The sequence below is a fragment of the Coloeus monedula genome (assembly GCF_965178545.1).
Source record: "Coloeus monedula genome assembly, chromosome: 6".
Lineage (NCBI taxonomy): Eukaryota > Metazoa > Chordata > Aves > Passeriformes > Corvidae > Coloeus > Coloeus monedula.
This window is the reverse complement of record NC_138786.1, coordinates 10,084,063-10,109,099: the sequence shown is the minus strand read 5'-3', so window position 1 is coordinate 10,109,099 and position 25,037 is coordinate 10,084,063. Positions and strand designations below refer to the sequence as shown.

Sequence of the window (25,037 nt, the reverse complement as noted above, 5' to 3'; positions counted from 1 at the left end):
GTCTATGTATTATAAAAATAATTTGTCCCTATGCATTTTCTAGGAGTGACAGTTGACAGCTGGCATGCAGCTGGTTCAGTGAGGTGGCACTTTGGATTCTTTTTAACTAAATTTTGTTACTAAGGAAGTGTTTCTGAGAAGGTGCCTTTGAAAGTAAGAATAATCTACACGAGGCAGAGAAGAGAGTAAAACATACACCCCATTTTCTGAAGAGAACAAGATCACAGGGGCTCTGCTGCAGGACTGATTTTGTATCTCCTCTCTGAATCGGGTTATCCCCTGTAGGAAAGCATTTGTAGGGTTCACTTGGGCAGGGCCATGCGTGTCAGTATGGCCCACCTGCCTTTTGGGATCTGCAGCAGTTATCCTGTTCCTATAGCGGCTGTCAAGCACAGGGAGAGTGGCATGAGGGTGGAAGCAGTGGCATTGCCACAGCAGTGACACTTTTTGCTCTTCTAGGCCTTTCAGAATAGGAGGGGGAGTTACTCCTCTTGTCCTGTGAGCAGCACTGCCATTTATAGACTCATACCCTACCTAAGGATGGAGGGTCTCATTTCAGTCTCTTAGGATACCACAGAAAGTTGCAGTTATGTCCAGGTGGTGTTGGTATTTAGTGATGTAAGCGCTACTACATATAATACATGCATTTAAGATACTCCTATTACTCCTCTGCTGGTCCTGTTAACTCTCCTGAAAACCCCCCAACAAACCAGGGAGGGGGCAAAGGTTCAATAATTAGGAAAATGGTCAGAGTCAGGATATCTATTCCTGAATTTTGATGATATTTTATGCTTGTTATGAAGCAATTTTCTTCCTTACTTGTAAAGGGACAGAAGAACTCTAGTTTCACTGGCTTTAAAACGTTGTTGGATTTTGCCTGAAGTCTCCCCAGGTATAATGAAGAATTTGAAGGGTGGGGATAAAGTATGTTATTGAGGTACTCAAAAACCCAATACTTTAAAGTCAGTCAGATTTAAAATTAAATGATTGTGTCTAAAGGTTGTTAAGAATTTTTTTTGCTTCAGGAAACATTCCAACACAAGATATACCAAGTTAACAGCTGAAAATTACTCTGTTTAAGACCTCCTGGGATCTGTGTTTAAAAAAAGTGTATTCAGTTTGCTACAAGTGTGCTATAAAATACATCTTTGTAAGTGTGTTTTGGTTCAGGCATTTGTAACAGGATTCTAAGTGCACTGTTCTGTCAATTAACTCAGACTAGGCTGCAGCAAAGCACCTGTGTTGAGTAACACCTAAGTGCTCTGACAGGATTCGTTTAGTAAACTGTATTTTAAAAAGAAGTTGCTTCTTTCCTCTAAAATAAAGCCATATGTTAGTCTGAGACCACCTGCTCAATGCTCCCCTCATTCTGAATCACCCTGTAATCACCCTGTGTTTACTTCCTGGGGAGTGACCCTGCTCACCTGGCTGTACCAGGGAAGTTTGCCTCTAAAAAGAGCTTTGTTGGGCTTTAAAAAAACATGGAGCATGAGTAGCTCTGGTGAGGGTAGGAGGGGATCGTGGGTTGTAAGGACTCTCTGAGTCCGTGGTTAAAAATCACAGGGTAAAAAGAGGGGAAATGGTGGGAACAGGTGGAAATGGTATCCCGGTGCTCACTGGCTGTTCTCCCCTTATTTGCTGTCTATTGGAAAGATCTCTGACCTTCACATTTTCTGCAGAAAGCAGTGCTGTCAACATGTATCCAGTGTGGTGGTTAATGGATTGGACCTCTTGGAATAGGTGAAGGAATTCCTAAATTATGATTGTGGGTTCTCAAGGAGCTGATTTGTCATTCCTGAGAGAGAAAGTTGAAATAGGCTTCTGTTCAGTTGAACTGATGTTAATGTCTGAATGTTTCTATGTGATTATGTTTTAGAAGTGAAAGGTGCAGACCACTTTTGTGTCATTGAAGCTCCCAGATTTCACTTATCCTTGTAATTGTTGGAAACATGCATCCAGTCAGTTACACAGACCTGGAATGTGCATCCCAAAGTTTGCCCAGCAGTGACATGACAGGCAGTAGTCACTTGTGGGCACTTCATATGGGAGTCTTAAGTTGCTGAAGCTACATTAGATTTGAGAATTGCTGTCTTAGGCTTAATGATCCAAGTAATTCTGTGAGTATAAGCTTGATGTCTGCCGTTGCTGCTTGCTACTGATCTCCTTGACTTTCATCTATATTGCAGTGATTGGTGAGAATTATTTACGGGGTGTGGACATGTAGAATCTTCTCTAGTGGTGATCCTTTTAAGTCTCAATAGGCTGTTAACTTCACTTGGCAGTCAAACTTCACACAGTTGTTGGTTCAACTCTTGACCTGAAACTTGTGATTTTTACTTACTGTCTATTTTTAACTGTTGGAAATATTGGGATTTGGAAATATTGAGTAGAATCTGTATGAAGTTTGACCTTAGCTTTAGGTTTCACTTTCCATCTCTGAAAATAATTCTATAAAAATTAAGCAGGAGTTAAAATAGTGAATTGCTGCTATAGAATTTTAATTAACTCAGTGATTCAAGGCTGAAAAATAGCAAGCCACATCTAAATGCGGTGTTAAAACCACTGCAGTTCTACATTTGAATATTGTTGTGACAGATCTAGTAACACTCTACTTTTTTTGTTCCTGTACTTTCAACAAATACAGAACCTATATGGTCAAAGCAAATGTCTGTCTTGCAGATGGCACTAATAACAATGCTGCCTTTGTTGGTATGTACAGAAATACAGCTTGAATTGCTTCAGTGCAACAACGTGCTTTGTGCTCTGCAACTTGCAGGTGCAGATCTTTAATGGAAGAAAGATGAAATATTTTTTAGAAAGGTACATGGGGTGTAAATGCTTGTGTAGCACAGCCCTCTAGAAAGTCCACCCAGGTCAGACTTGTGTGCTGATTGCATGCTTGTATTGTAAAGAGTCTTTGGTAAGTCTGCTCTGATAGTCAGAAATCTTCCACATGCAGGTTTAACATCATCACCTTTCTAGGAATGGAAAAATGTCAAGGGCCATAGGATGGTTCGGGTTGGAAGGAACCTTAAAGATCATCTAGTTCCACCCCCCTGCTGTGGGTAGGGACACCTTCCACTAGATCAGTTGCTCAGAGCCCCATGCAGCCTGGCCGTGAATACTTCCAGGGATGGGGCATTCCACAACTTCCCTGCACAACATGTGCCAGTGCTTCAGCACCCTCACGATAAAGAATCTCTTCCATATATCTAATCTAAGTTTTCCCTTTCAGTGTGAACCCATTACTCCTTGTCTTATCACTACAGTTCCTGATGAGCAGTTGCTCTCTGGCTTCCTTGTAGGCCCTTCAGATACTGCTGCTATGAGGTCTCTGCTGCTATGAGGTTTCTCTTCTCTGGGCTGAACAGCCGCAACTCTGTCAGCCTGTCTTTGTAGGGCAGGTACCCCAGTCCCCCTGTCAGCTTCATGTGCCTGCTCTGGACTTGCTCCAACAGTTCCATGTCCTCCTTGTGCTGTGGGCTCCAGAAATGTACCCAGCACTTGGAGTGGGGACTCACAAGGGCAGAGTAGAGGAGCAGAATCCCTGCCCCTGACCTGCTGGTCACACTCTGCTTGATGCACCCCAGGATACATTTGGCTTTCTGGGCTGCCAGCTCACGCTGTGGGCTCACTTTAAGTTTTTCATCAACCATCACCCCCAAGTCCTTCTCCTCAGGCCTGCTCTCAATCACTTTCCTGCCCAGCCTGTAGGTGTTTGGCATTGTCCCAACTCAGGTGTAGAACCTTGCACTTCGCTTTGTTGAGCTTCGTGGAGGTCACACAGCCCCACCTCTCAAGCTGTCAGTGTCCCTCGGGATGGCATCTCTTCCATCCAGCATGTTGGCACCACCACCACACGGCTTACTGTCAACAGCAAACTTGCTGAGGGTGCTCTCCATCCCGCTGGATTCCCACCCTCAGCCAGATGGAGTGGCTTGGGATGAAAGTGTCAGTGTTTTCAATATTTTTTAAAATTGCAGTTAACAGTTGAAATTACAGTTTCAACTGTTGACCAAAATATTAGCCTGAGAAAACTTCTATGCTTAAATAATCATAGGATGATTCTGTTAATTGTAGCCTTAAGCAGCAGTCTGCATTTGTCTTTTAGGTGCTGATGCAGTTGGGGGTCTGCAACTTGTTTTTCTAAGCCACTGGTGTACTATGTCACACTTTGGCAAAGTAGCAGCATGGACCTTTGAGGACTTCTCCCAAGTACTGGATACATTGCTTGCTAGCTGAGTAGTTGCTCTTATTTCTTCTGAGGAAAAGGCAGTAAGGTATTTTTGCATTTGCCTGTGAGTACAGTGTGTATGTTAATTTGAAATCCTTGAACTGTGTAGTTAATATGCTTATTGATTTTTGTGAGGTGTAATAAATAATCGGCTTGGTGCATTCCAGAATAACTTTTATCAGGGTAAAATTAAGCAAGTTTATAGGATGACCTTTGGTCTTGTAATTGTACTTTAAAGACATTTCCATGCTGAGAGAAGATTTTTGTAAAATGCAGAATTGCACTAGTGGTTATTATAAAGTTTATTCAGTGTTGGAGTGAGTGCTTTAATTGACAAGTAGAGAATGCTGCATTTCAGAGATGGACACATCCGTGTGATTTCAACAAGGCCAGGTGCTGTATCCTGCACTTGGGTCACAACAACCCCATGTATTGCTACAGGCTTTGGGACCAGTGGCTGGAAAGCTGTCCAGTGGAAAAGGACCTGACTGACAGCAGCTGTAAGTGGCCAAGAAGGCCCATGACGTCCTGGTCTGGATAGGAATAGTGTGGCCAGCAGGAGCAGGGCAGTGACTGTCCCCCTCTACTGGGCACTGGTGAGGCCACACGTCAAGTGCTGTCTCCAGTTCTGGGCCCCTCAGTTCAGGAAGGACATTGAGGGGCTGGAGCGTGTCCAGAGAAGGGCAATGGAGCTGGGAGGGTCTAGGGAGTACATCCTATGAGGAGCAGCTGAGGGAGCTTGGGGTGTTTAGCCTGGAGAAAAGGAGTCTGTGTATTACAACTTAATTGACACTGTAACACTGCTCCTATGATAATTTAAATATTAAAATGGACTATTCTTTCTTAAGTTATTCTGTGAATGGTGTTTCCAAACTCAGTAATAATGTTGTTTTATACTGTAAAGGTGACTTTATATAAAATAAAAGTGATTTTACAACTTTCAATTATGACTTGTTAATTTTGTTTTCATATACTTTATCCCTCTCTACAACTGCCTGAAAGAGGGTGTAGCCAGGTGGGGATCGGCCTCTTCTTGCAGGAAGCAGGAAACAGGACAAGGGGATACAGCCTGAAGCTGCAATGGGGGAAGTTCAGGTTAGATATCAGGAGGAATTTCTTCACAGAAAGGATTGTTAATCATTGGAAGGGACTGCTCAGGGAGGTGGTGGAGTCCCCATCCCTGGAGGTGTTCAGGAAACAACTGGATGTGGCACTTAATGCCATGGTCTGGTTGACATGGTAATCATCAGTTAAAGGTTGGACTCGATGATCTAGGAGGTCTTTTCTAACCTAAATGGTTTCGTGATTCTGTGGCTTGTGATTTGTCTTGTCAGAGCAGCTGAAAGCTCTCTGTTACTTCTAAAATTTCTGAACATCATATAAACAGTATAATTTGTAAATCTGATTTGTTTGATTTGTTATGTGGAATTTGTTTAGTGAAGTAGCTCTTGAAAATCTTCCAGCAGTCCTTAACTGAAAAAACAAGAGCTGAGAAGCCAGCACAAGAACATTTTTGTAAGAGATGCAACCTGTAGATAGTTCTGTGCAGGTGATACCTGGAGCCTGTCCTCCCCTTCCACCCTCCACTGTGTGCACCAAGTCACATAGCACGCTACAGAATTACACATGCCCCTTGTGTACCAGACTTGGCTTGCCTGTCTGTGGAGAGAAGGAATTCAGGCTGAAGTCAAGGTTCTCTGGAGTCCCTGATTAGGAGGAAAACTGGAAGTCTTAATTAAATTTTTGACACAGGGCAATGTATTTGATAATGATAATATTACAAATCAGCAGTTTCAGATTTGTGGTTCTGGGACTCCATTAACCTTTGGGTCATTTTAACAAAATGTATGTGACTTTCAATTGAGAGCAGGTAAAACCAGTAAGCAGCAAAAGATTTAAATTGTGTGATTTAAATCTGAAATCTCTCAAATCTGAAATTACAAACTGGTATGTAAAGGAAACTGGTAGACACAGTCTTGACATACTAAAACTTCCAAACAGGATCTTCAGTTTTCAGTATGTGAAGAAAAACGTCTTGCCTTATGTGTCATTCTGCTGAGAAGTTAAATGCAGTAGTCTAATTTGGGCTGTTTTTGTAGGTCCTTTGGTGGGGCAAATAGGGCACGTCAGTAAAGATCATGTCAGTGGTTTTGGTTTTTATAATCTTCACTGAGGGCACAGTTGAAGAAATTTGGAAAAGAGCAGTGATATGAGCATCTTCATTCCCACTTCCTGTTTTTCCTTTCTGGAAAAATACACAGTGCACCACTTGAGAGTCAGAAACTGGTTAATTTGATGTTTAGTTAGAAAACAATTTTGTGCAGTTAATATTTGTTGTTGAATTTTTGATGGTAGGTAAGCGATACCAAGGCAGGCTTTACTTTAAGAGTGTTAGGAATAAAGCCAGTAACTTCATCTCTTTACTGCCTTCAGCTGCATACTTCAAAATGGGCTCATATTAATAAAACTTCCCTACAGGAAATAATTCAGGCATGAAAGAACAGTTTCATATGAAACTGGACAGCTTCATAATTTATAAATATAATAATAAACTGAATTACAGGGTTGTATGCTAATCCTACCTTTGAACCATTTGAGGTAAAACATTTACTTATGTCTGTGGTGTGTTTTAAAGATAATCAAGGGAAGTGTTAGTATGAATTTATATCTTGAATTATTGTTTACATTTTCTTATCCATTCACTTCTTTATGAAATGTAGTCTGTGTATTACAACTTAACTGACACTGTAACACTGCTCCTATGATAATTTAAATATTAAAATGGACTATTCTTTCTTAAGTTATTCTGTGAATGGTGTTTTCAAACTCAGTAATAATATTTTTTTATACTGTAAAGGTGACTTTATATAAAATAAAAGTAATTTTACAGCTTTCAATTATGACTTGTTAATTTTGTTTTCATATGCTGTAGGATATGTTTTGGAGTTGCAGACAGAGTATCTTTGCTGAAATGAAGAAGAAATTTTCACAGGTAGACAGATGAAATCAACTTTATAAAATGATAACCAAGAAACACAATAACAGCATGATGCTGTAGCTTCTGTTTATTTTAACATGAGCATGAGCTATTGACATTAAACACTCTGTGCATGTTCTTGAATACAAAGATGATGTCCAATTAAATTCAGTCTTAATGGTAGCTTCAAATTGGAGTATGTGCTTATATGATTTTACACTGGCGTGTGAGGCTTTGGCTCTCTCTCTGCATTAAAAAAAAGGAAATGTTTTGCTCTCAAAATGTATCAGATTATGTAATGGTTATAGTTAATTTTTGTGTTTCTGTTGTGGATTTGGTTTGATAACAGCCTGTCAGAATAGTTGAGGGATCTATCTCTGGCCAGTATTGCTTTTCACACTATTTTTGTAGTAAAGTCTCAAAACAAGGTGTTGCATTGTTGTCTCCTAGTTCAGCTGGTATGTGTGAATGCTCTCCATGCATAGAGTTGGGCTGAGGTTATTTTTGCTCTATCTATTTACTGCTAACAACTTGAAGCGGGTGGCAGTGTGAATGAATGACGGCTTAATACCCTTTGCTATACTAACCCTGAGTTAAACCAGTTCAGTCTGTCAGAATTACATCTGTGAACAAGGAGGAGAGGATTTGTGTGACGTGCAACTTCCACCAACCCAACCAGCAAATCTTCTGTAATCTTCTGTAATTTGTTCCCTTAGTGTTACTTCCATCCCTCAGATACTTTGTGTCTAATTATTTTCAGTAGCAACTCTAATGCAGGAGGCAGCAGGGAAAGTGGGAGTGGGAGGAGGGCAGTTTCAGAGGTGGTTATGTAAGGGCAGTAGCACAAGGAATGAAGTCTCCAGTGGAGAGCTGCTCATGATATGATCATACGCAGTGGCCCATCAAGTTATAGGATCAATATGAAATCAGTGTGGGGACAATTAAATCCAAATTAACTTCTGTTTTCCAAGATGAATCTGTATGAATAGTAGCAAATGCCTCTTAACCTCCCTGCGCTGTTCTATAGAGGAGGGTGGGCTTCCACTCAGAGCAAGCCTTTACCATTGCTGAGGGACCTGCATGTAAGTATAGGCTGATCTTACAAGTTTGTTGGGTCTTAGCTGCTGCTCATCTTCTTAAAAAAAAATCAAGAAAGACCACTGAACAAGCTTTACCTTCTCTTTCCTAACCACGCAGGGAAAGAGGGAAATTGCTTCTTCAGCAAAAAAGGAAAAAAAACAAAACAAAACAAAAAGATGCTGTGCTGGGAAATTTCAAGGAAAGAGCCCAGGAGAAGTAATCACTGGTGAAATTTAATTTTAGTCTACTTAAGTACAGCCCTGTGCATCTCTGTGGGTGCTGTAGATGAAAGTGAGGATATAATACGTCAAAATTAGTTTGACTTCCAAATTGTGTTTTCTTCTTAATGTGTGGTTAATGTTTCAAAAATAGTTTTGCATGTCTTCTTGGAAAGTAGTTGATAAATGTAAAATTCTCCCATAAAGATGAAATGTATGAAGATGAAGTGTTACAGATTTGCTGCAAATAGTGCCTTGAGTCTTTCTGAGCATGCAGTTAATGAAGGCTTCCACACAGGACATTACATTTGATAAACCTAAAGAAACTGGACTCCAAAGTCTTAAGAAAAATCATAGTCGAAAGCAAACTAACATCATACAGATTGGGTTGAGGGTGGTTTTATTGGCCTTTCTCTAACAACTTTTTTGTGACAATGATAGGAATAGATGCTGCAGTCAGCTAACATTTTATTCTATCCTTGCATGAACACTGCCAGCAGATCTTGGAATACTGTGTAATAAAGGCATGCAGCATCAGCTGCAATGTCCATGGTCCTTTTCAAAGGGTTTGGTGATGTAAGAGCTCTCAAAAGGGACCATACCACTCTGATAGAGCTCATATGTGTTGTGAGGCTGGTTGTGTAGAACTACAAGGGATTCTGAAGTTGTTCAGATCTTCTTAATAGTTCTGTATTCTCTAGAAGATGCTTGTGATGTGGCTGAGAGCTTTAGCAGGAACATAATTATTGCCATTTATTGTTCTTATCCACTGAGAATCACGATAGCACTGCATGTGTTTTTTTGCCTTTTTAGATGCCGTGGCTGTTAGCCATGGACTACAATTTGGGCACCCTGACAACACATTACTAATGCTTTCTGTGTGTTACAACTTGAAAAGGCTGAGTCCCTGAAGGACTAATTCCTTTTACTTACCTGATCCTTTCTTATGAGATGTGTATTTAAGTATCAGTTATTCCTTGCTGTTCTACAATTTTGGATAACCACGATAATTAATTGATTTTGCTTAGATCTTTTGCTGGGTTTTCAGTGTTGGAAAGATGCCACTTTTCTTGGCTTACCTGGGTCCAGAAAATTTTATTATTATTCCATTGCCACTTTCATTCAAGATCATTATTGTTCTGATTTTAGGTACATTGAAGTTTCTGTTTAAACTCTTTTTACTTTGTCCAGTAGCCATTTGTCAATGCTAATTTTCTTGCTTTGTTCAGGCAGAAGAATATCTCCTGCAACTCAGACAGCAGTGGAGTTAGTAGGAAGTTGGTGGCTTCATTATAAAACCTTGTTTAGTGGTCAGCTTCTAAGGTTACTTGGAAGCTTGCAAATTTTCTGGGTTGCATTTCTTAAAGTCACAAAAGGTATATTCTGCCTCAGCAGGATTTATGATTGTGTCAAAGCAAAATATGATCTGGAAGTGATGACTTGGAAGTCTGTTCCTGATTTTGAAGCAGTCTTCTATCTGCTTGCTGTCTGAAATTCTGTGCAGAACCTGAGCAGTTTCTCTGTCCCCACACCTGTACAAATTCCTTCTTGTTCTATAAAAATGGAGCTTGTTTTTATATGTTTTTCAGAACTGGAAGGTTCTTAATTTTCTAATGCTTACTTTGAAAAATAAAGTCGAGTTCCTAGGAACCTTAGGTTTTAAAAGTGTACTTCATTTTACTGGTGAAGTTGTGTTTTGATTTTTCAATTAAATTCCAAAGTATTCTTAATTTTCCTCATGAACTGTTGTCTGCTGTCATTCCAGGCAGAGAGTGCTGCTGAGGAGCCCAGGGTGCTGTGTATAATACAGGACACCACGAATTCCAAGACAGTGAATGAGCGTATTACCTTGAACCTGCCGGCTTCCACCCCACTTAAACGGCTCTTTGAAGACGTGGCTTCCAAAGTGGGCTACGTGAATGGATCTTTTGATTTGATGTGGGGCAATGGAGATAACGTCACTGACACGGTATGGCAGGGATGCTTTTTGTTTCCTCGTGGTAGCAAACACTTCAGTTTTCAGAATAGAAAACCTCCTCTGTGTTGCACAGTCTCATTTCATTCCTGTAACATTTTGTGGTGGGTGTGCCACAGCAGACTGACACCACTGTGTTGATTTGGCTGAATTTTAGTCTCCAAGTATGCTCTTTAATGATAGATCTGTTTAATGATTAAACAAAAACTAATATGATCATTCAGATGTAATATTAGTTTTCGTTATCAGTATGTCTTTTTAATAATAATACCCATGATAAATAATCTCAGTTTCCTGTGGTCTTGTTTGAGAAATGTTTTCTTAGCAGCAGCAGCAGCGTGTTGTGTAGTGACTCCCCATGTTTCTTAGACCTCTTTAAATGTGTTATCACTCCTATGCTTTATTGTAAATCAGTGTTGGTTTTAGTTAATATTTCTTTAGATGCACCTAGAAAATTTTACAAGATTTGTTAAGAAATAGAAATCAGTTTATTTCAGGTCATGTTTATGCCTGCTGAAAGTAACTGTTTTTTTCTTTTAAAGAAAAAAGTGTCTGTATGCTGTAGAGGACACTGGGTAATGTGATGTTCACTAGAAACTTACAGACCAGTGTCTGACTCCTCAATAAATTAACCAACATCTAAGCATTATACTGTAATGTTTCCTAAACTGTTCCCAAGTTATTTCAGTACTAATAATGTGTGTTTTGTTTACTGGATAATTATTTATTTTCTTGTGGTCTTACTGTGTCAGCAACCACATCAAGCAATGTACTTGGATGGAATGTGTTAATTGCATATGGATCTGTTATAAAAAAGTGATGTTTCTGTTGTTTTACTCATCTTTAGCAGACTCCAATAGATCAGAACAGTGACAAAACCATTCTTGATGCTGGTTTTGAGCCAGGGAAGAAGAACTTTCTGCATTTGACAGACAAGGATGGTGAGCAGCCTCACGTAATGCCGGTGAGTAAAATCTTCACTCAGCTACATAAGCCATAGTGTTGGGGGAGAGAGGTGTGTGTTTTTTGTAGTGCTTGTGTAAGGTCAGAAAATGAAATAAAACTGGGCTGAGTATTTCATAGTAAGCTTCTCTGGGGACCTTCTCAACAGACTTTGACTATATTTACATCTATATTTACATTTGTTCTGAGTGGGACCAATTTCATTAGTAATGATTTGCTGTTACTCTCTTCATGCTTGTCAAATATTTGTGATATTTGCTGCAAGTAATTTTCTAAGGTATATGATTACTTAATCTTTGATACATTCAGAGATAAGTCTTAACAATACATATTTAATCATATATCCAATCCCTTTCCTCTGGGTGTTTGAAAGCAGCTTAGGACCTTCTGGCAGAATTCTCAGAAACAGCAGCACTGCATCAACAGCAGCTACCTGCTTCCACATTTACATTTATGGAAAAATAAATGTATCTGTGTATAGATACATCTAAAAGAAGTGTTGGCAGTGTTGCTAGAAGCTGCTGTTTGCCATAACAAATTTTTTTGAAATTTTCTATTTCTCAACTATATGATACACACAGCTGCAATATATTTAAATCAATGATTGGATAGATTAGTGATGTATTAAGATTTATTACTCAGCTCTTGTATCAGTGTAATGCTGGCCTACTTAGCCTTTGTTGTGGAGTTTAATTATCTGGAAAAGGGAAAAAACCCCACTTGTAAATATTTGTGCTCAAGATCAGAATTTAAGGATGATTCTGAAAGAGTAATGGACTGAAATTTAGGTTTCTGGAAAAAATCTTATTCTGTATTTCAGTGCAGAAAACTGAGACACAGGAGATGCTAAACTGCAAACTTGCTTGTTGTGTGGATTGTAATACTGTGTTTGGTTATGCCATATTCCAAAGGACCTTTCCTTCTGCCAGTGCTAAGAACAATGTGTCAAGGGGTTGAGAATTTGGAGGGCAGAACTGAAGTTACACTTTGAATCTGCAGTTTTGAAAAAATTGTGTGGTGTGCCTAGCAAAATTGATTTCTTAGCCATGAGAGAAGGGTGAAACTCATAGGTACTTCAGTAAAAATGTATTGTCTAACTTTTGCACGAAATGGGTGTGTTTTTGTTTTCAGGAGGAGTCAGGTACAACAGATGACAGTGCACAGGAGAGATTCATAGGCCCCCTTCCAAGAGAAGGCTCTATTGGATGTACCAATGACTATGTCAGTCAAAGCTACTCTTATTCTTCAGTCCTGAGCAAATCAGAGACAGGTATCGTGTTCTCTCTTGTAAAGGCAATGCTTATTTGTAATTATTTTAGCACATTTTCAAATAGTGGCACCTCGGGATTTTTTTTTTTTTTTAATAAATTGCAGTTTATTTTAAAAATACCCACATCACTGCTACATTTTTTGTCATGTTTTTTATGATATTATCACATCACTTTAGAAATGGAAGAACTGTATTCTATCCTTTTCTGACTCAGTCTCTTCACAGAAGAGTGTGGAGTATCTGCCTTTTCATTATTAGTATGGTACTGAGATTATGGTTTTTCAATAGTTTTCAGAGTATAAATAGGCATATTTAATTTCTTTATTATATTATGCTTTAGTATATGCTTCTTGCTTATCAGTTGTTGCTAATATTACATATTTTGGAGAAAATCTTAAAATTACAGCTTAGATTAATATAAATAAATAATTTCATTTTTAGCTAGTAAAAATGACACCGAGTTATAGTAGTTTAATTAGTTTCTTTAATTAGTTATTTAAGGGGGAAGGGTTTAGAATAGTAGTATTGTATGGGCACTTGAGATTTATTTTATTTCTAATTCTAAGACAATAGTAAAATCAGTGCAGATACAAATTATATTAACATTATTACTGGGATACTTTTAGCTGACATTAGGCAATAAGTAAGCTGATACACAATTGTTCCCTAGAAAATTCTAGTTTATTCTGTAAAATATTTAAATCTGCTATTAAAATATTTATAGTTACCTATATCCCCATTGGTGTAGCATTCAGCATTAAATATTACGTGTTACTGTCATCAAAAAACCAGCTTCATATCATTCAGGAGAATTATTTCTGTTATGTAAACTATTATTCTCTATAGCTCTCAGAAATGGTAACATTCCCTCCATTTTTAAAGTGTAAATAACAACAGATGAATGCAGTTCTTAAACACTGTCACAGAATTGTTTTCTTGTCAAATGTTTTAACTCTTGAAGTGCTTTGCCATTTTTTTGCATTATTTCCATTTCATTATTCTCTTATTTTTAGGTTATGTGGGGCTGGTAAATCAGGCAATGACTTGCTACTTGAACAGCCTTCTGCAAACACTTTTCATGACTCCTGAATTTAGAAATGCATTATATAAGTGAGTATATAGAATCAAAAACTTCTTAAATTGTGCTAGTACATATTGGTAGGAGACCCTCTGGAATTTCTCCTGTCAAAATTTCCTTGTTTGGATACTAGAAAGCATAATTGAAATCAAGCTGGACAGACTTATAAATGATATCTGCTTAAAAGCGTCAGATTTTCAGTAAAATATAAATTACTGGTTGTGGCATGGACGAGCTTTTTAAAGAATCTTGAAAACATCAAACTTAAATTTGATGCTAAGTGCAGTTCATGTCTGTGCAGTGAATGGCTTCAAAATTTTCCTTCGTTTTTATGTTTCTACATTTAAAGAGTATCATTGCCCTTTACTGCAGAAATGGAAAGCAACTGCATTTGACTTCTCTCAAGAAACAGAGCTGCAGTGACAGGGCAGATGACCTGAAATGAAGTAAATATTGATTTAATGCCCTCTTCAGTAATGTTTTCAAAGCATTTTTAATTGTCAAAAATCTTGTGTTGCAAATAGGTGGGAATTTGAAGAATCTGAAGAGGATCCTGAGAGGAGTATCCCTTACCAGCTTCAAAGGCTGTTTGTTTTACTGCAGACCAGCAAAAAAAGGGCAATTGAAACAACAGATGTCACACGGAGTTTTGGATGGGATAGTAGTGAAGGTAATGTGCAGCTATTAAACTGGCCTGATTTGCTTCAGCTGCTGCCTGCTAGGGGCTAAACTGCTGTTCATGGGAGAAAATACCAGAATAATTATAAGTAATTAATGAATCAACTTTTTCAATCAAAACAAAATAGCCTGCGTGGATACTTTGTTGTGGGGTGTGTCTGATCTTTCAAGAAATGGCGTCTATGAGTTTTAGGCTGTCGAAGTAAAAAGTGTTAAATTTTTGTAATTAAATTGTCATTACACACGTTAATTGTTTCTAAAAAAGTAATTGTTTATAGGAAATTTGCTTCTGTTTTGAATCACAAATGTCAAGTTGTTGTATTTATGGAATTGCCCATATTATTGTCAACTTCAAATTAAACACTGTATATGTCTTTTTTACACTTGTGTGGTAATTTTGCCCCATAACCTGTTGATTTTTCCATTACCACGTGATGATAAGGAATTGGAAGTTGGGTTTTGGAGAATCAGCACGAAGTGGGACAGAAATCAGAAGCAGTTTATTTGATAACAGTGTACATTAGCAGTTCTGTATTTTTCACATATTCTTGCTTATGTACACAGTTCTTGTTTTTACATAAACATTGTGAGCAAGCTGGCTGCTTATTTTTTTGACTTACGTTGAGAGGCAGCTGCCTGTGGAATTGAACACTGGCCCAGTAGTGAATAATGTAGGTATAGACTTAAACAAATGAGTAGTTTTTCAGGAAACATTCTCAGGCTACAGTCAGTATTTGGACTAATAACATCTCTTGTTTTAATTAATAATAATTTCAATTTCTAACAGCATGGCAGCAGCATGATGTACAGGAGCTTTGTAGAGTCATGTTTGATGCTTTGGAGCAGAAATGGAAGCAAACGGAGCAGGTAATGCTGGAAAAACTGTCTTCTTTCAGTGGTGTAGTATTGTGGGGGTTTGTTGGTTTTTCTAAAGATGATTATGAAAATAATTTACTAAATTTTAAATACCAGCTTATTGAAAATCTGTGGTAGTTTTCTTATTTGATGCAATAGTTAAGCTAATCACACTGTGGTGTATGACTTTCAAGAGCGTGTTGGATCTGTTTTTCTCCCCCAATTAAAAGTGGAATATTCTGTACTCTGGATACTCAGTCTTTATCTGAAGCACAGAAAGGGATTGTATAACTCCCACAGTAGCTTCTTTGCTGTCTATATTTATTAGGCTTTGTTGTGGCCTCTTGAAGCTCAAGCTCTCCCTTCTTAATGCGGGAGAAAGTCAGGAATATATTCATGGCACATGATACATTCTGATAAATGGCCACCTTGCAGGCTAGTTTTGAGGTTTGTAGTTTGGTAAATAGGAGGAATTGGTAAATTGTCTCTGGAGACACAGGAAAGGACTGCAGGGTCAGTCTGTTAACAACGTCTGCAAGATCAGCCTTGTTTCAATTTGGTGCTTTTGTAGTCACTCTTAAGATGTGACTGTAAAGAACACTGAAGCTTATGTAACGTGATTCGAGAAGCTCGTTTGATACACGTGTTGGGCAGGGAAAAATTAGAAATCAGGAGGTGGATGTCCTGCTGGGGAATGGTATTTTAAACGTGTGGCCATGCAATTTAGACTTAATTAACAAAAAGGTATTTTCTAATAAAACTAAAGAAATATGGTGTTGGTCATTTTTTTTTTAATCTGTGTTGCTGAATCTGTTTGTTTCAGGCTGATCTTATAAATCAACTGTATCAAGGCAAACTGAAGGACTATGTGAGATGTCTAGAGTGTGGCTATGAAGGCTGGAGAATCGACACTTACCTGGATATCCCTTTGGTCATCCGGCCCTATGGCTCCAGCCAGGCGTTTGCTAGCGTGGTGTGTACTATTATGCTGCCTAATAGTGCATCCATACACACATAGAATACATAATGGCACAGTGGTTTAATTGGTTCCGTGGTAAGTATCATCCTAGATACTCCATCTTGGGGTGTTCGTCTTTGTGCAGTGAACCAGCTAGCAAGTTCTAGAAGATTTTTCTTTTTTTTTTGGCTTTTTGGTTTATTTTTTGTTTTGGTTTTTTTTTTTCTTTTGCCCTTCAATGAGTCCTACTGGTGCATGTATAAGGGGAGGGGAAATGCAACTTTATTGCCTTAGGGCTGCAGTAATCAATTATTTTCTTCCTGATAAAATCTTCAGCATTTACTTGAGGGATTTTTATGAGATCACAAAGTTTTATTTGGGTTGTTCTTTTTATTGGCACATCTGCTAAATTTTCATAGCGTTGTTGACAGTCTTAGTGAAAGAACAGAACATTGACATAAAATTTTTATTTTAATTGCCATGTTGTTGCTGTGCTTTTTAAAGTTCACTTCTTAAATACCATATCCTTTTAATAAGCAATTTGATGATGATTCAAAAATCCTGTTACACATCCATGTTCATGGTCACTTTTGCTCCAGCTTTACTGCTGCTGGCAACCATATCTATTGCTTAGTAAAGCTGTGGAAGTTCTTTTGTTTTATTTTTTCCACCTTCCCGAAAAAAAAATATTACAAACTCTGAAATTCTACAGTTGTGGCTTAGGATGCCTGTACTGTGGATGGAATTGTGAGAAGAAATAAGATTAAATCAAACAACTCTTTCAGTAAAGGTTGTTCTAAACAAGCACTTGTGTAATTGGCTTATTATATATTAAGTATTTTTCCTTCTATATTTACTGTGCTGGCAATATTTTTAAAGCACTAATAGTCCATAATTCTTAACAGTAATTCTGTTAAGCATTGTTAGAATTAATTTAAACTGCAGTGTAGCTTCAAAGTACTTCATACTTTGAAACTTTAAATACCAATCTTGAGAAGTAGTAAAAGTGAGGGACATTGATCTTGGAAAAAGGATCCAAGTTAGTAAAGTCCTTTGAATTCTTTCTAAGATTGCATTGAAATTTTCTGGAACTATCCAGCTAATTGAAGCTGTCTTAATACAGATTGATATTTTATACAGATGGCTTCCCTTTTCACTCTTTAACGCTAATTTCTAGCAATATTCCCTGAACCAAATTTTATTTGTTGGAATTTTTATTCAGTAATTAGATTTTTATGATCTGTTAAAAGTAATGAAAACTATTCAGTTCATGTAGTTTAATTCTGCATTTAACAATGCATTTTACATATGTCTCAAATTGAAGATTTTTTTTCTTTAGTGGACAAGTCTGTAGCAATGCTAAAAAAAGACTTTGTCTATTTGTAAAAACAGAAAACTTGAACAAATAAGGACTTAAATATCAGATTACTTTTAATAGTATTTGATATTTTTCCTTTCAGTCAGCATTTACAGGGTTAACTACATTGAGGAAAATAGTTTTAAGATTTTTGTTACACAAACTTACATGGTTGCAACTTGTATTGATGCTTCAATTTTTGAGCTTTTTCAATTCATACTCTGATTACATTCAGTTGATTCTCCTCCCTGCATTTGTATGATCGATAGCAGATGTAATTCTTAGTTTCGTAGTCTTCAGCAGTGGGGAGATATGGAGGATACTTGCTTTTGGAGAAGGGAAAAATCGCCTGTTTCTAAATGGAATTCTCTGAAGGTAGTATCCTCCATTGATCCATAGATGATGGTGATTTAGTAGGTGTAGGTAAAGGGGTCTGAGTGAGAGATCAAAAACTTCACACATGCGCTAATAGGGCTTATAGAAGGGAATGTAAAACTTTTTAGACCTTGCTAGTCAGCTCCTGAGGGAACTTGCAGCAGGCGACACAACCCAAGATAGGGGATCTAAGGAGGATACTACCTTCAAAGAACTCTAGTTAGAGGTAAGTGATTTTCCATTACTTTCTAATGAGAGAGAATGGATGGATGAGCCTTAAGTAAGGTTAATCTGTAGAATGCCGTTTAAAGAGTATTATCCCACTGTTTGACATTGTGTACTACCAAAGAAATGTAGATACTTGAAATGTTGCATTAATGTATATGTGTATTACTTCTCAATACATGGGGACATTGAAGAACTGGGAAGGATAATGTCGTGCTTGCTTTATTTCCTAATATGAGCTAATTCTGAAATTCTTCAGTGTGGTCTTAAGGTTTGCAGTTGGAATTTTTCTTTCTGATTCCCCACTCTATCCTCCAACTTCGTGTAGTAAGACAGCTTAGCTACAACCTCTGGGGCAGTGATATGTTGTCAGTGTGTAACTCAAGATGGTTTCTGAAATAGTACTTATGCAATCTGCATTGTTCAAGGGTATGGTGTCAAAAACCCCCTGAATCAGGCTTTTCTTGAGGTCAGTAGAAATCTGGGCGTAGAAGCATCTAGCTTATTTCAGGGAGGTAAACAGGAGCAACAATTCACATTCTGATTTTTGTAGGTACTAGTGACTTTTGTAGAGATGCCCGAATTTAACAGCATTAGGCATAAGCTGAAATGTTTTGCAGTAAAAAACAATATTTTGCAGGATGAACAGCTGAGAGAAAGGTAGATGCAACTAGAAACTCGTAGGGATGCTGAAATTATATTACTAGAAAACAGGGAGAGTTGATTTGTAATACCAGAAAACTAGTAATGATACAAGTATTCCAGAGGTGTAGCAAATGCAGTTGTGTTTTGTTAAGTGTTGTTCGTTTTCAAGATCTTTTGTACTATAGCTTTTCTTTTGGGAGTGTAAGTATGTGTACAAGTAGTTCTTTTTTAGGGCAGAAATTAGTTTGGACTGTATGTGAACTTTGTGGTGTCCTTGCCAAACCGTTGAAGGCAGAATATGGATGATGTGATAATTCCTTTTTTCTTCAAGCTAGATTAGTAACAACGAGGTCTTGTATTTTTCATTGAACGTACTCTTTGAACACAGGGAAACTGATGAGCTCTGAAAATCTGAGATGGCAGTTAGTTTCCAGTTTTTTCCAAGAGCAGTTTTGCCTAAATGCCATTTGTTGTGTAAGTTTTCATAAAGGTTCTACTGCTCCTACTCACATGTTCTACAAATTTACACATTTACGAATGCTTGCAGTAAGGTACCTGTCAAACTACTGACTAGATCATAATGCATTTTTATGGAGGGAAAGTTGTCTGAAGTGCCTCTCTTGAGCCAGACAATAATTAGGTTTAATTGTTTCAGCATTTTACTGTGCTAAGTGATAGAAATCTCAGAATATTAAAAACTGGATACACTCAGAACTTGGCTGGACAAGGCTCTGAGCAATGTGCTGAAAGTTGGACCTGATTTGAGCAAGGGATTAGGATCAGATGATCTCCAGAAATTTCTTTCAGCCTGTATTGTTCTTTTGATTCTTTGAACTAGAAAGAAGTTTAAATAGCTTTTGTCATCCTGATCTGTAGCTTGATAATTTATGGTTTATTTTGAAGTGTGTGTGTAGGGAGTGCTGGAAGTGCTTAGTAACTTCAAGGCTAGATAACAGTTGCCACTTTGAAGGTTACTTCTAAGGTAAGGCTGGCTTCTGGTGGTGCTGCAGGGCAGGGGGTGTGTGGTGTGATAGGTTGTGCAGCTTAGCAGCTTTGTCACTGGTTTTGCTGAGTAAACTGTCAGAGTAGAGAGTAGTGAACTGCACTAGAATAGGAATTGTATTAAGAAACATCCTAATCAGCAGAACTAGCCTGGGTATAAAGGTTGTGTAAGAGGCAAAAGAGTAAGCCTGGGGAACAGCAATGGTCATTGTCCAAGGATTGAAAAATACGTGGCTATTTATATAGCTCAAAAGTAATGGAGGTCCCAGGAGTTTTAATCAGGCCTTTCAAAGCACAGCTCACTATGTGTGGTAAGCAGTGAAACCTCAAGAATGATGTCATAATACTTCATTACCTTCTCGGGGGTCTAAAGCATCATCACTTCTTGCCTTATGTAAAAATTTATAGGGTGTTTCCTTGTTAAATTGCACATCACATGAGGCTCCATAAGCATTACACAATCATTTATTTATGTCCTATCCTTCATATATTCCCGTTTATATTCATGTTGATACATGAGCTGCAACTTGTTTCTTACACTTGAAATATATTTTTCTTGCCTTAACTGCCATTTGGCTCATAAGAGAGAGCTCTATCACTGTGATTGTTATGTCATTATGTGATGTTTTCTGATTCATGTTTTCTGTGTTGGCTATTAACTTTTTGCTTTCACTGAAATAGTTCTGAATAGTAGTCAAAATACAGTAATGCATTTCTTCTGCTTTGTTTTAAAGCAGGTCCTAACTTGTTTAGTCTTTTTTCTTATATTTTAGAATGAGATTCCGCACATCTCAGTACATAATCTTACAAAACATTAGCTGTTTGTGGCCCTGGAGTAAAAAGCAACTCAGCCTCTGTAGCATTTAGGAAATAAAGACTTAGACAGCAGTTCGATTCAGACTCTGAAAGGTTTTCACACATCTAGAGAGTCTTTGCCCGCGAGCTGTGATTTCAGGGCTGTTCAAAGGCCTTTCTGGCTGGGTCAAAAAATGGGAAATTGAGATGACTGCCTTCATTGTACAGTTGTTCTATGGAGGTTGGCAGGCTTTTTGTTTGTGAAAAGTTGTCACCTGGAATAGGGTCCTTTTTTAAAAGTCCTTTCTCCTAGAACAGCAACAGAGCTTTTGTAAAATATTTGCTTTGTAGTTCTTGCTGCTTGCCTCCGTTCTTGAAAAGAAAGGAGAGGGGAAGAACTGGGGGCTTTTGTGAAGAACTTGGCAAATCCTTCATTTGTTCCCAAAGTGGGACTTGCCAAACAACATGATTTAGATACCTGTCTTAAGTTCTTTGCCAGCCGTGTTATGCCTGGTGAGTTTACTCTGCCTTGTCAAGCCCCTTCCTACTTAAGGGGAGCAGCCACAGCCCTTCATTAAGAGGCCATGATTTTAAAAACATTGTTTCTGTGCAAGTTGTGTTTGTTTTCACCTCCTTGGTGAACAGAGAACTTTGGCTTCCCCTTGGAGTTCAGAAACCCAGAGCCTGTTGGAGTGCAAGCTGACTGGGTTACAGGTTTTAACTTTCAAAATCTCTGGGTAAAATTCTTCAGTGAACCCATCTCAATATTCTTAGTCAATTCTGTTTGAACAAGTTTGTTCTCACATATTTACACCTTAATGTGCAGTGTCATTGCAGCAATTTGTGTTAGGGAGAGAAGTAATGATCAATTTGGTTGTATTTTGAATATTGTTTGCTGTAGTGAGGAGCAAAGTAGAAGTCATTGAAGTCCTGGATATAAGCATTAATGACAGAACTTCTGGGGTTTTTTGAACTACTCCAAACTAGGTAGCTGTCAGAAGACAAAATTCCAGTTATTGCTTAGTTGCCTCATAAGGTTTAGCGAGGAAACTACTTTTGTCTTTATAGGAGATGGCCATATCTGATTCTCACTCCTTTGGGAGCAAAATTCAAGTACTCTTCCCTCCGCCCTTTCCCCAGTTTTCACTTAAAAATAGGATCTTCAAATGTAGTTTCCTAAGACCCTTTGTAAAATAGGACTAAGGATGTCTTCATGCCTTCATTGAGGAACTGAGCAACTTTTTTTTTTCTGCCACTTTACCCATGTAAATATTGGATTGGCTCTCTTAGAACAACTCCTTTAGGAATGCAGAAGAACTATCTCAAAACTCTGGGAGAGCAGGGCCAAAGCAGTGTTAAAAAATATGCTCATTTTCACGACAGATGACTCTACAGACATGACAAAATGTGATGTGCAAGATAACAGGGGTAAATGTAATTTAAATTTAAAACAAAGACAATTGGGACTCATCAAATACTGAACGAGATACAGTTAACAGTAATTGTGGTTTTACTGTTTACCTTGGGCTGGGTAGAAAGCTTGATTTCTGGTCATGTTTATGTGAATATTGTGTCTGTACAAAAGTTTGTCCATCAACTTTTGGTGGTAGATTTAATTGAAGTATTTGTATGTGTCTGCAATCTCATTGTAAATTTATACCTGCATAGTAAACACTCTAAAAATGGGGTTACATGTTTTTATTCTTAGGAAGAAGCACTGCATGCTTTTATTCAGCCTGAGATCCTTGATGGCCCAAATCAGTACTTTTGTGAGAGATGTAAGAAGAAATGTGATGCAAGGAAGGTAAAGACTGGTCAAATGATTTGCAAAAATTACTTCTAATAAATTCCAGTCCTGATAACAGGAGCATAATCTTATCCTTGTTTCATTTAGGGTCTGCGGTTCTTGCATTTTCCATACCTGCTGACATTACAGCTGAAGAGATTTGACTTTGATTATACCACTATGCACAGAATTAAACTCAATGATCGCATGACTTTTCCAGAGGAGCTGGACATGAGTGTCTTTATTGATGTTGAAGATGAGGTAAAGTGTTTGGTTTCAGAGAAAAGCATTTAACTTCCTTGAAGTTTCTCATTAAGAAAATCAAAATTCCAGTCTTACAAACCCATTTTAACAACTTTATTTGTCTACATGAAATGTTCTTTAGCCATGTTACTGTTAAAATTTGAAGATTTTTAAGTCTGTCCATGTGGATTTCTTTTTTTTTGATATTGCAAAGGAAGCATGTTCTCTCTACTTGGGGTTCCTGCTTCCATAAAGAAGCTGTTTCAGATTTCTTACATCTCCACTCGACTGATTTAAAGACATGAGTTTCAGGGCTTCTACATATATACTTAGCAATTCCAGAATGGAAGATTCTTCTGAAACTTGTGTCTGAATCTGTGTTGGTCATAAGAGGTGATGTAAAGTTTCAGAACTCTGAATACTGGAGTTAGTCCAGAAATCATTAGTGATGAATTCCTCCCTTCTGAATCGACATGTAGTGTATACTGTAGTAATAAGATATTTAAATTTTTATTTTTTCCCATCCATCTTCCACCTTTTTACTTTTCTGGTTTTGACCAAAATTCATGTTGTGCAGTTACATTCATCAAGAAGTGTTTACTGTGCATTTTGCATTGAAGACCAAAGCTATTCCTCTAATTTCATTCTTGGAAACATTTGTTGGCTTGCACTAGTATAAGAGAAATACAGCCTGGATGTGCATATGGAGAGGCTTTTCTGGCTCTGTACAAACCTTTGTCTTAGGAAGGATGCCATGTAGACAACTTGATACCTCTCAAAGTGTCACTGAGTGAGTGGGATAGATGACAATGAAGATTGATCTGGCAGAATAGAACTCAGATAAAATTAACAACTGTCAGAAAATCAAAACAATTATCCAGAGGCAAGAGAATCAGGTAAGAGATGAATATACTGAGTGAGCTGCATTCATAGTAATCAGTCTTACTGTAATACCTTGGCTCGGTCCAGTGAGTTGAAATGGAAAAAAAGGAATCTTTGATTGTGATTGAAAATATTTTCAGTCAGTTCTGATTAACAGGGCCATGTTACAACAGGTTTGTTATTTGATGTTACACTTCCAGGGACTGAATTGAGTTAACTAGTGCATGGAATAGGTTAGTAATAAATACAACCTTGCCAAGTCTGAAAGCTGCTAATTCCCATTCAGTTGTACCCAAAACCCAGGGATACTGGTTGAAGAGGTGGACCGAAGACACCAGCAGAAGCAAGTCTGTTCTTGTTGCTGAATTGCAGAGGTCTCTAGTTTTTTGAGGAATTTAATTGTTTCATAGAGTGAATTTTTTTCATTTCACAAACACAGTTATTTCTTACTCCATGTAACTTTCAGTGTTGTATAATGTTAGTATGTATGTCTTATTTTGAAGAAGTCTCCTCAGACTGAGAGTTGCACTGATAGTGGAGCTGAAAATGAAGGCAGTTGTCACAGTGACCAGATGAGCAATGATTTTTCTAATGATGATGGAGTTGATGAAGGAATCTGCCTTGAAAGCAACAGTGCAGCAGAGAGGATCTCTAAAGCTGGCAGTGAAAAGGTGTGTTTAACACTGGGGTGTTAAAGGGGTGGCAGGAGGCTGGGAGGAGGGACATAGCTGGCAAGGCTGACCTGGATTCACCAGAAGGATATTCCCTGCCATATTCCCTGCTGGGCAGCATCATGCTCAGCAGTAAAAACTGGGGGCTTTCCAAAGTAGCTGTTGCTCAGAGACTGGCTGGGCATTGGTCTGCTGGTGGGGGGTGCTGAGTGATGCCTTTGCATCACTGCACTATTAATGTTTTTGTGTGTGTTTCCTTTATTTATTGAACTGTCATTGTCTCTAACCACAAGTGGTCCCACTTTTGCTCTTCTGATTTTCTCCACCATCCCACTTGAGGGGGGTAGTGATTGACTGGCTGGAGGGGTGCTTTGTTCTTGGCCAGGGTCAACCCACCACAAAAGTAGATGATAAAAGTATAATTAATTCTGACATTGGAGGTGGGGTTAGAAGTTGGGAGTGTGTGAGTTTATTTAAATTTTCAAAAATTAACACTACAACAAAGGAAAGAATTCAACTGGTTTGGAGGTCACCTGAGAGTAAAGGTCTTCCCAGCTTGTCAGAGAATTTCCAGATAACTTGTTTTGGCAGCAGACCCTCCAATTGAAGACCTGTTTTGTCTTGTGAGCAGTGTTTTTACTTTGTGGCCAGCTATCAAAGGCCTACCAGATTTAGCTGCAAAAGCATCTTGCAGCTTAGTAAGAGAACATTAGAAAGTTTTTATCAGTGGTATAGATGAGACCAAGGGTCTAAATGTTAAATATTCCTTC

The 25,037-nt window shown here is 38.1% G+C and overlaps 1 protein-coding gene across 3 annotated transcripts in view; it reads left to right on the top strand.

Annotated features, from left to right (window-relative positions):
• USP47 (ubiquitin specific peptidase 47) overlaps positions 1 to 25,037 on the top strand; it is a 51,543-nt gene that overhangs the window by 8,008 nt on the left and 18,498 nt on the right. Inside the window, exons 2-12 of one of the 3 annotated variants that reach the window (XM_082284482.1) lie at positions 7,167 to 7,226; positions 10,275 to 10,478; positions 11,335 to 11,448; positions 12,579 to 12,717; positions 13,731 to 13,827; positions 14,320 to 14,465; positions 15,261 to 15,340; positions 16,152 to 16,301; positions 22,394 to 22,489; positions 22,580 to 22,732; positions 24,100 to 24,267. In XM_082284482.1, coding sequence (XP_082140608.1) covers positions 7,167 to 7,226; positions 10,275 to 10,478; positions 11,335 to 11,448; positions 12,579 to 12,717; positions 13,731 to 13,827; positions 14,320 to 14,465; positions 15,261 to 15,340; positions 16,152 to 16,301; positions 22,394 to 22,489; positions 22,580 to 22,732; positions 24,100 to 24,267 — 1,407 coding nt within the window. Of the gene's footprint in view, positions 1 to 7,166; positions 7,227 to 10,274; positions 10,479 to 11,331; positions 11,449 to 12,578; positions 12,718 to 13,730; positions 13,828 to 14,319; positions 14,466 to 15,260; positions 15,341 to 16,151; positions 16,302 to 22,393; positions 22,490 to 22,579; positions 22,733 to 24,099; positions 24,268 to 25,037 lie in introns of all 3 variants that reach the window. The other 2 variants (XM_082284481.1, XM_082284480.1) reach the window with 2 other exon arrangements.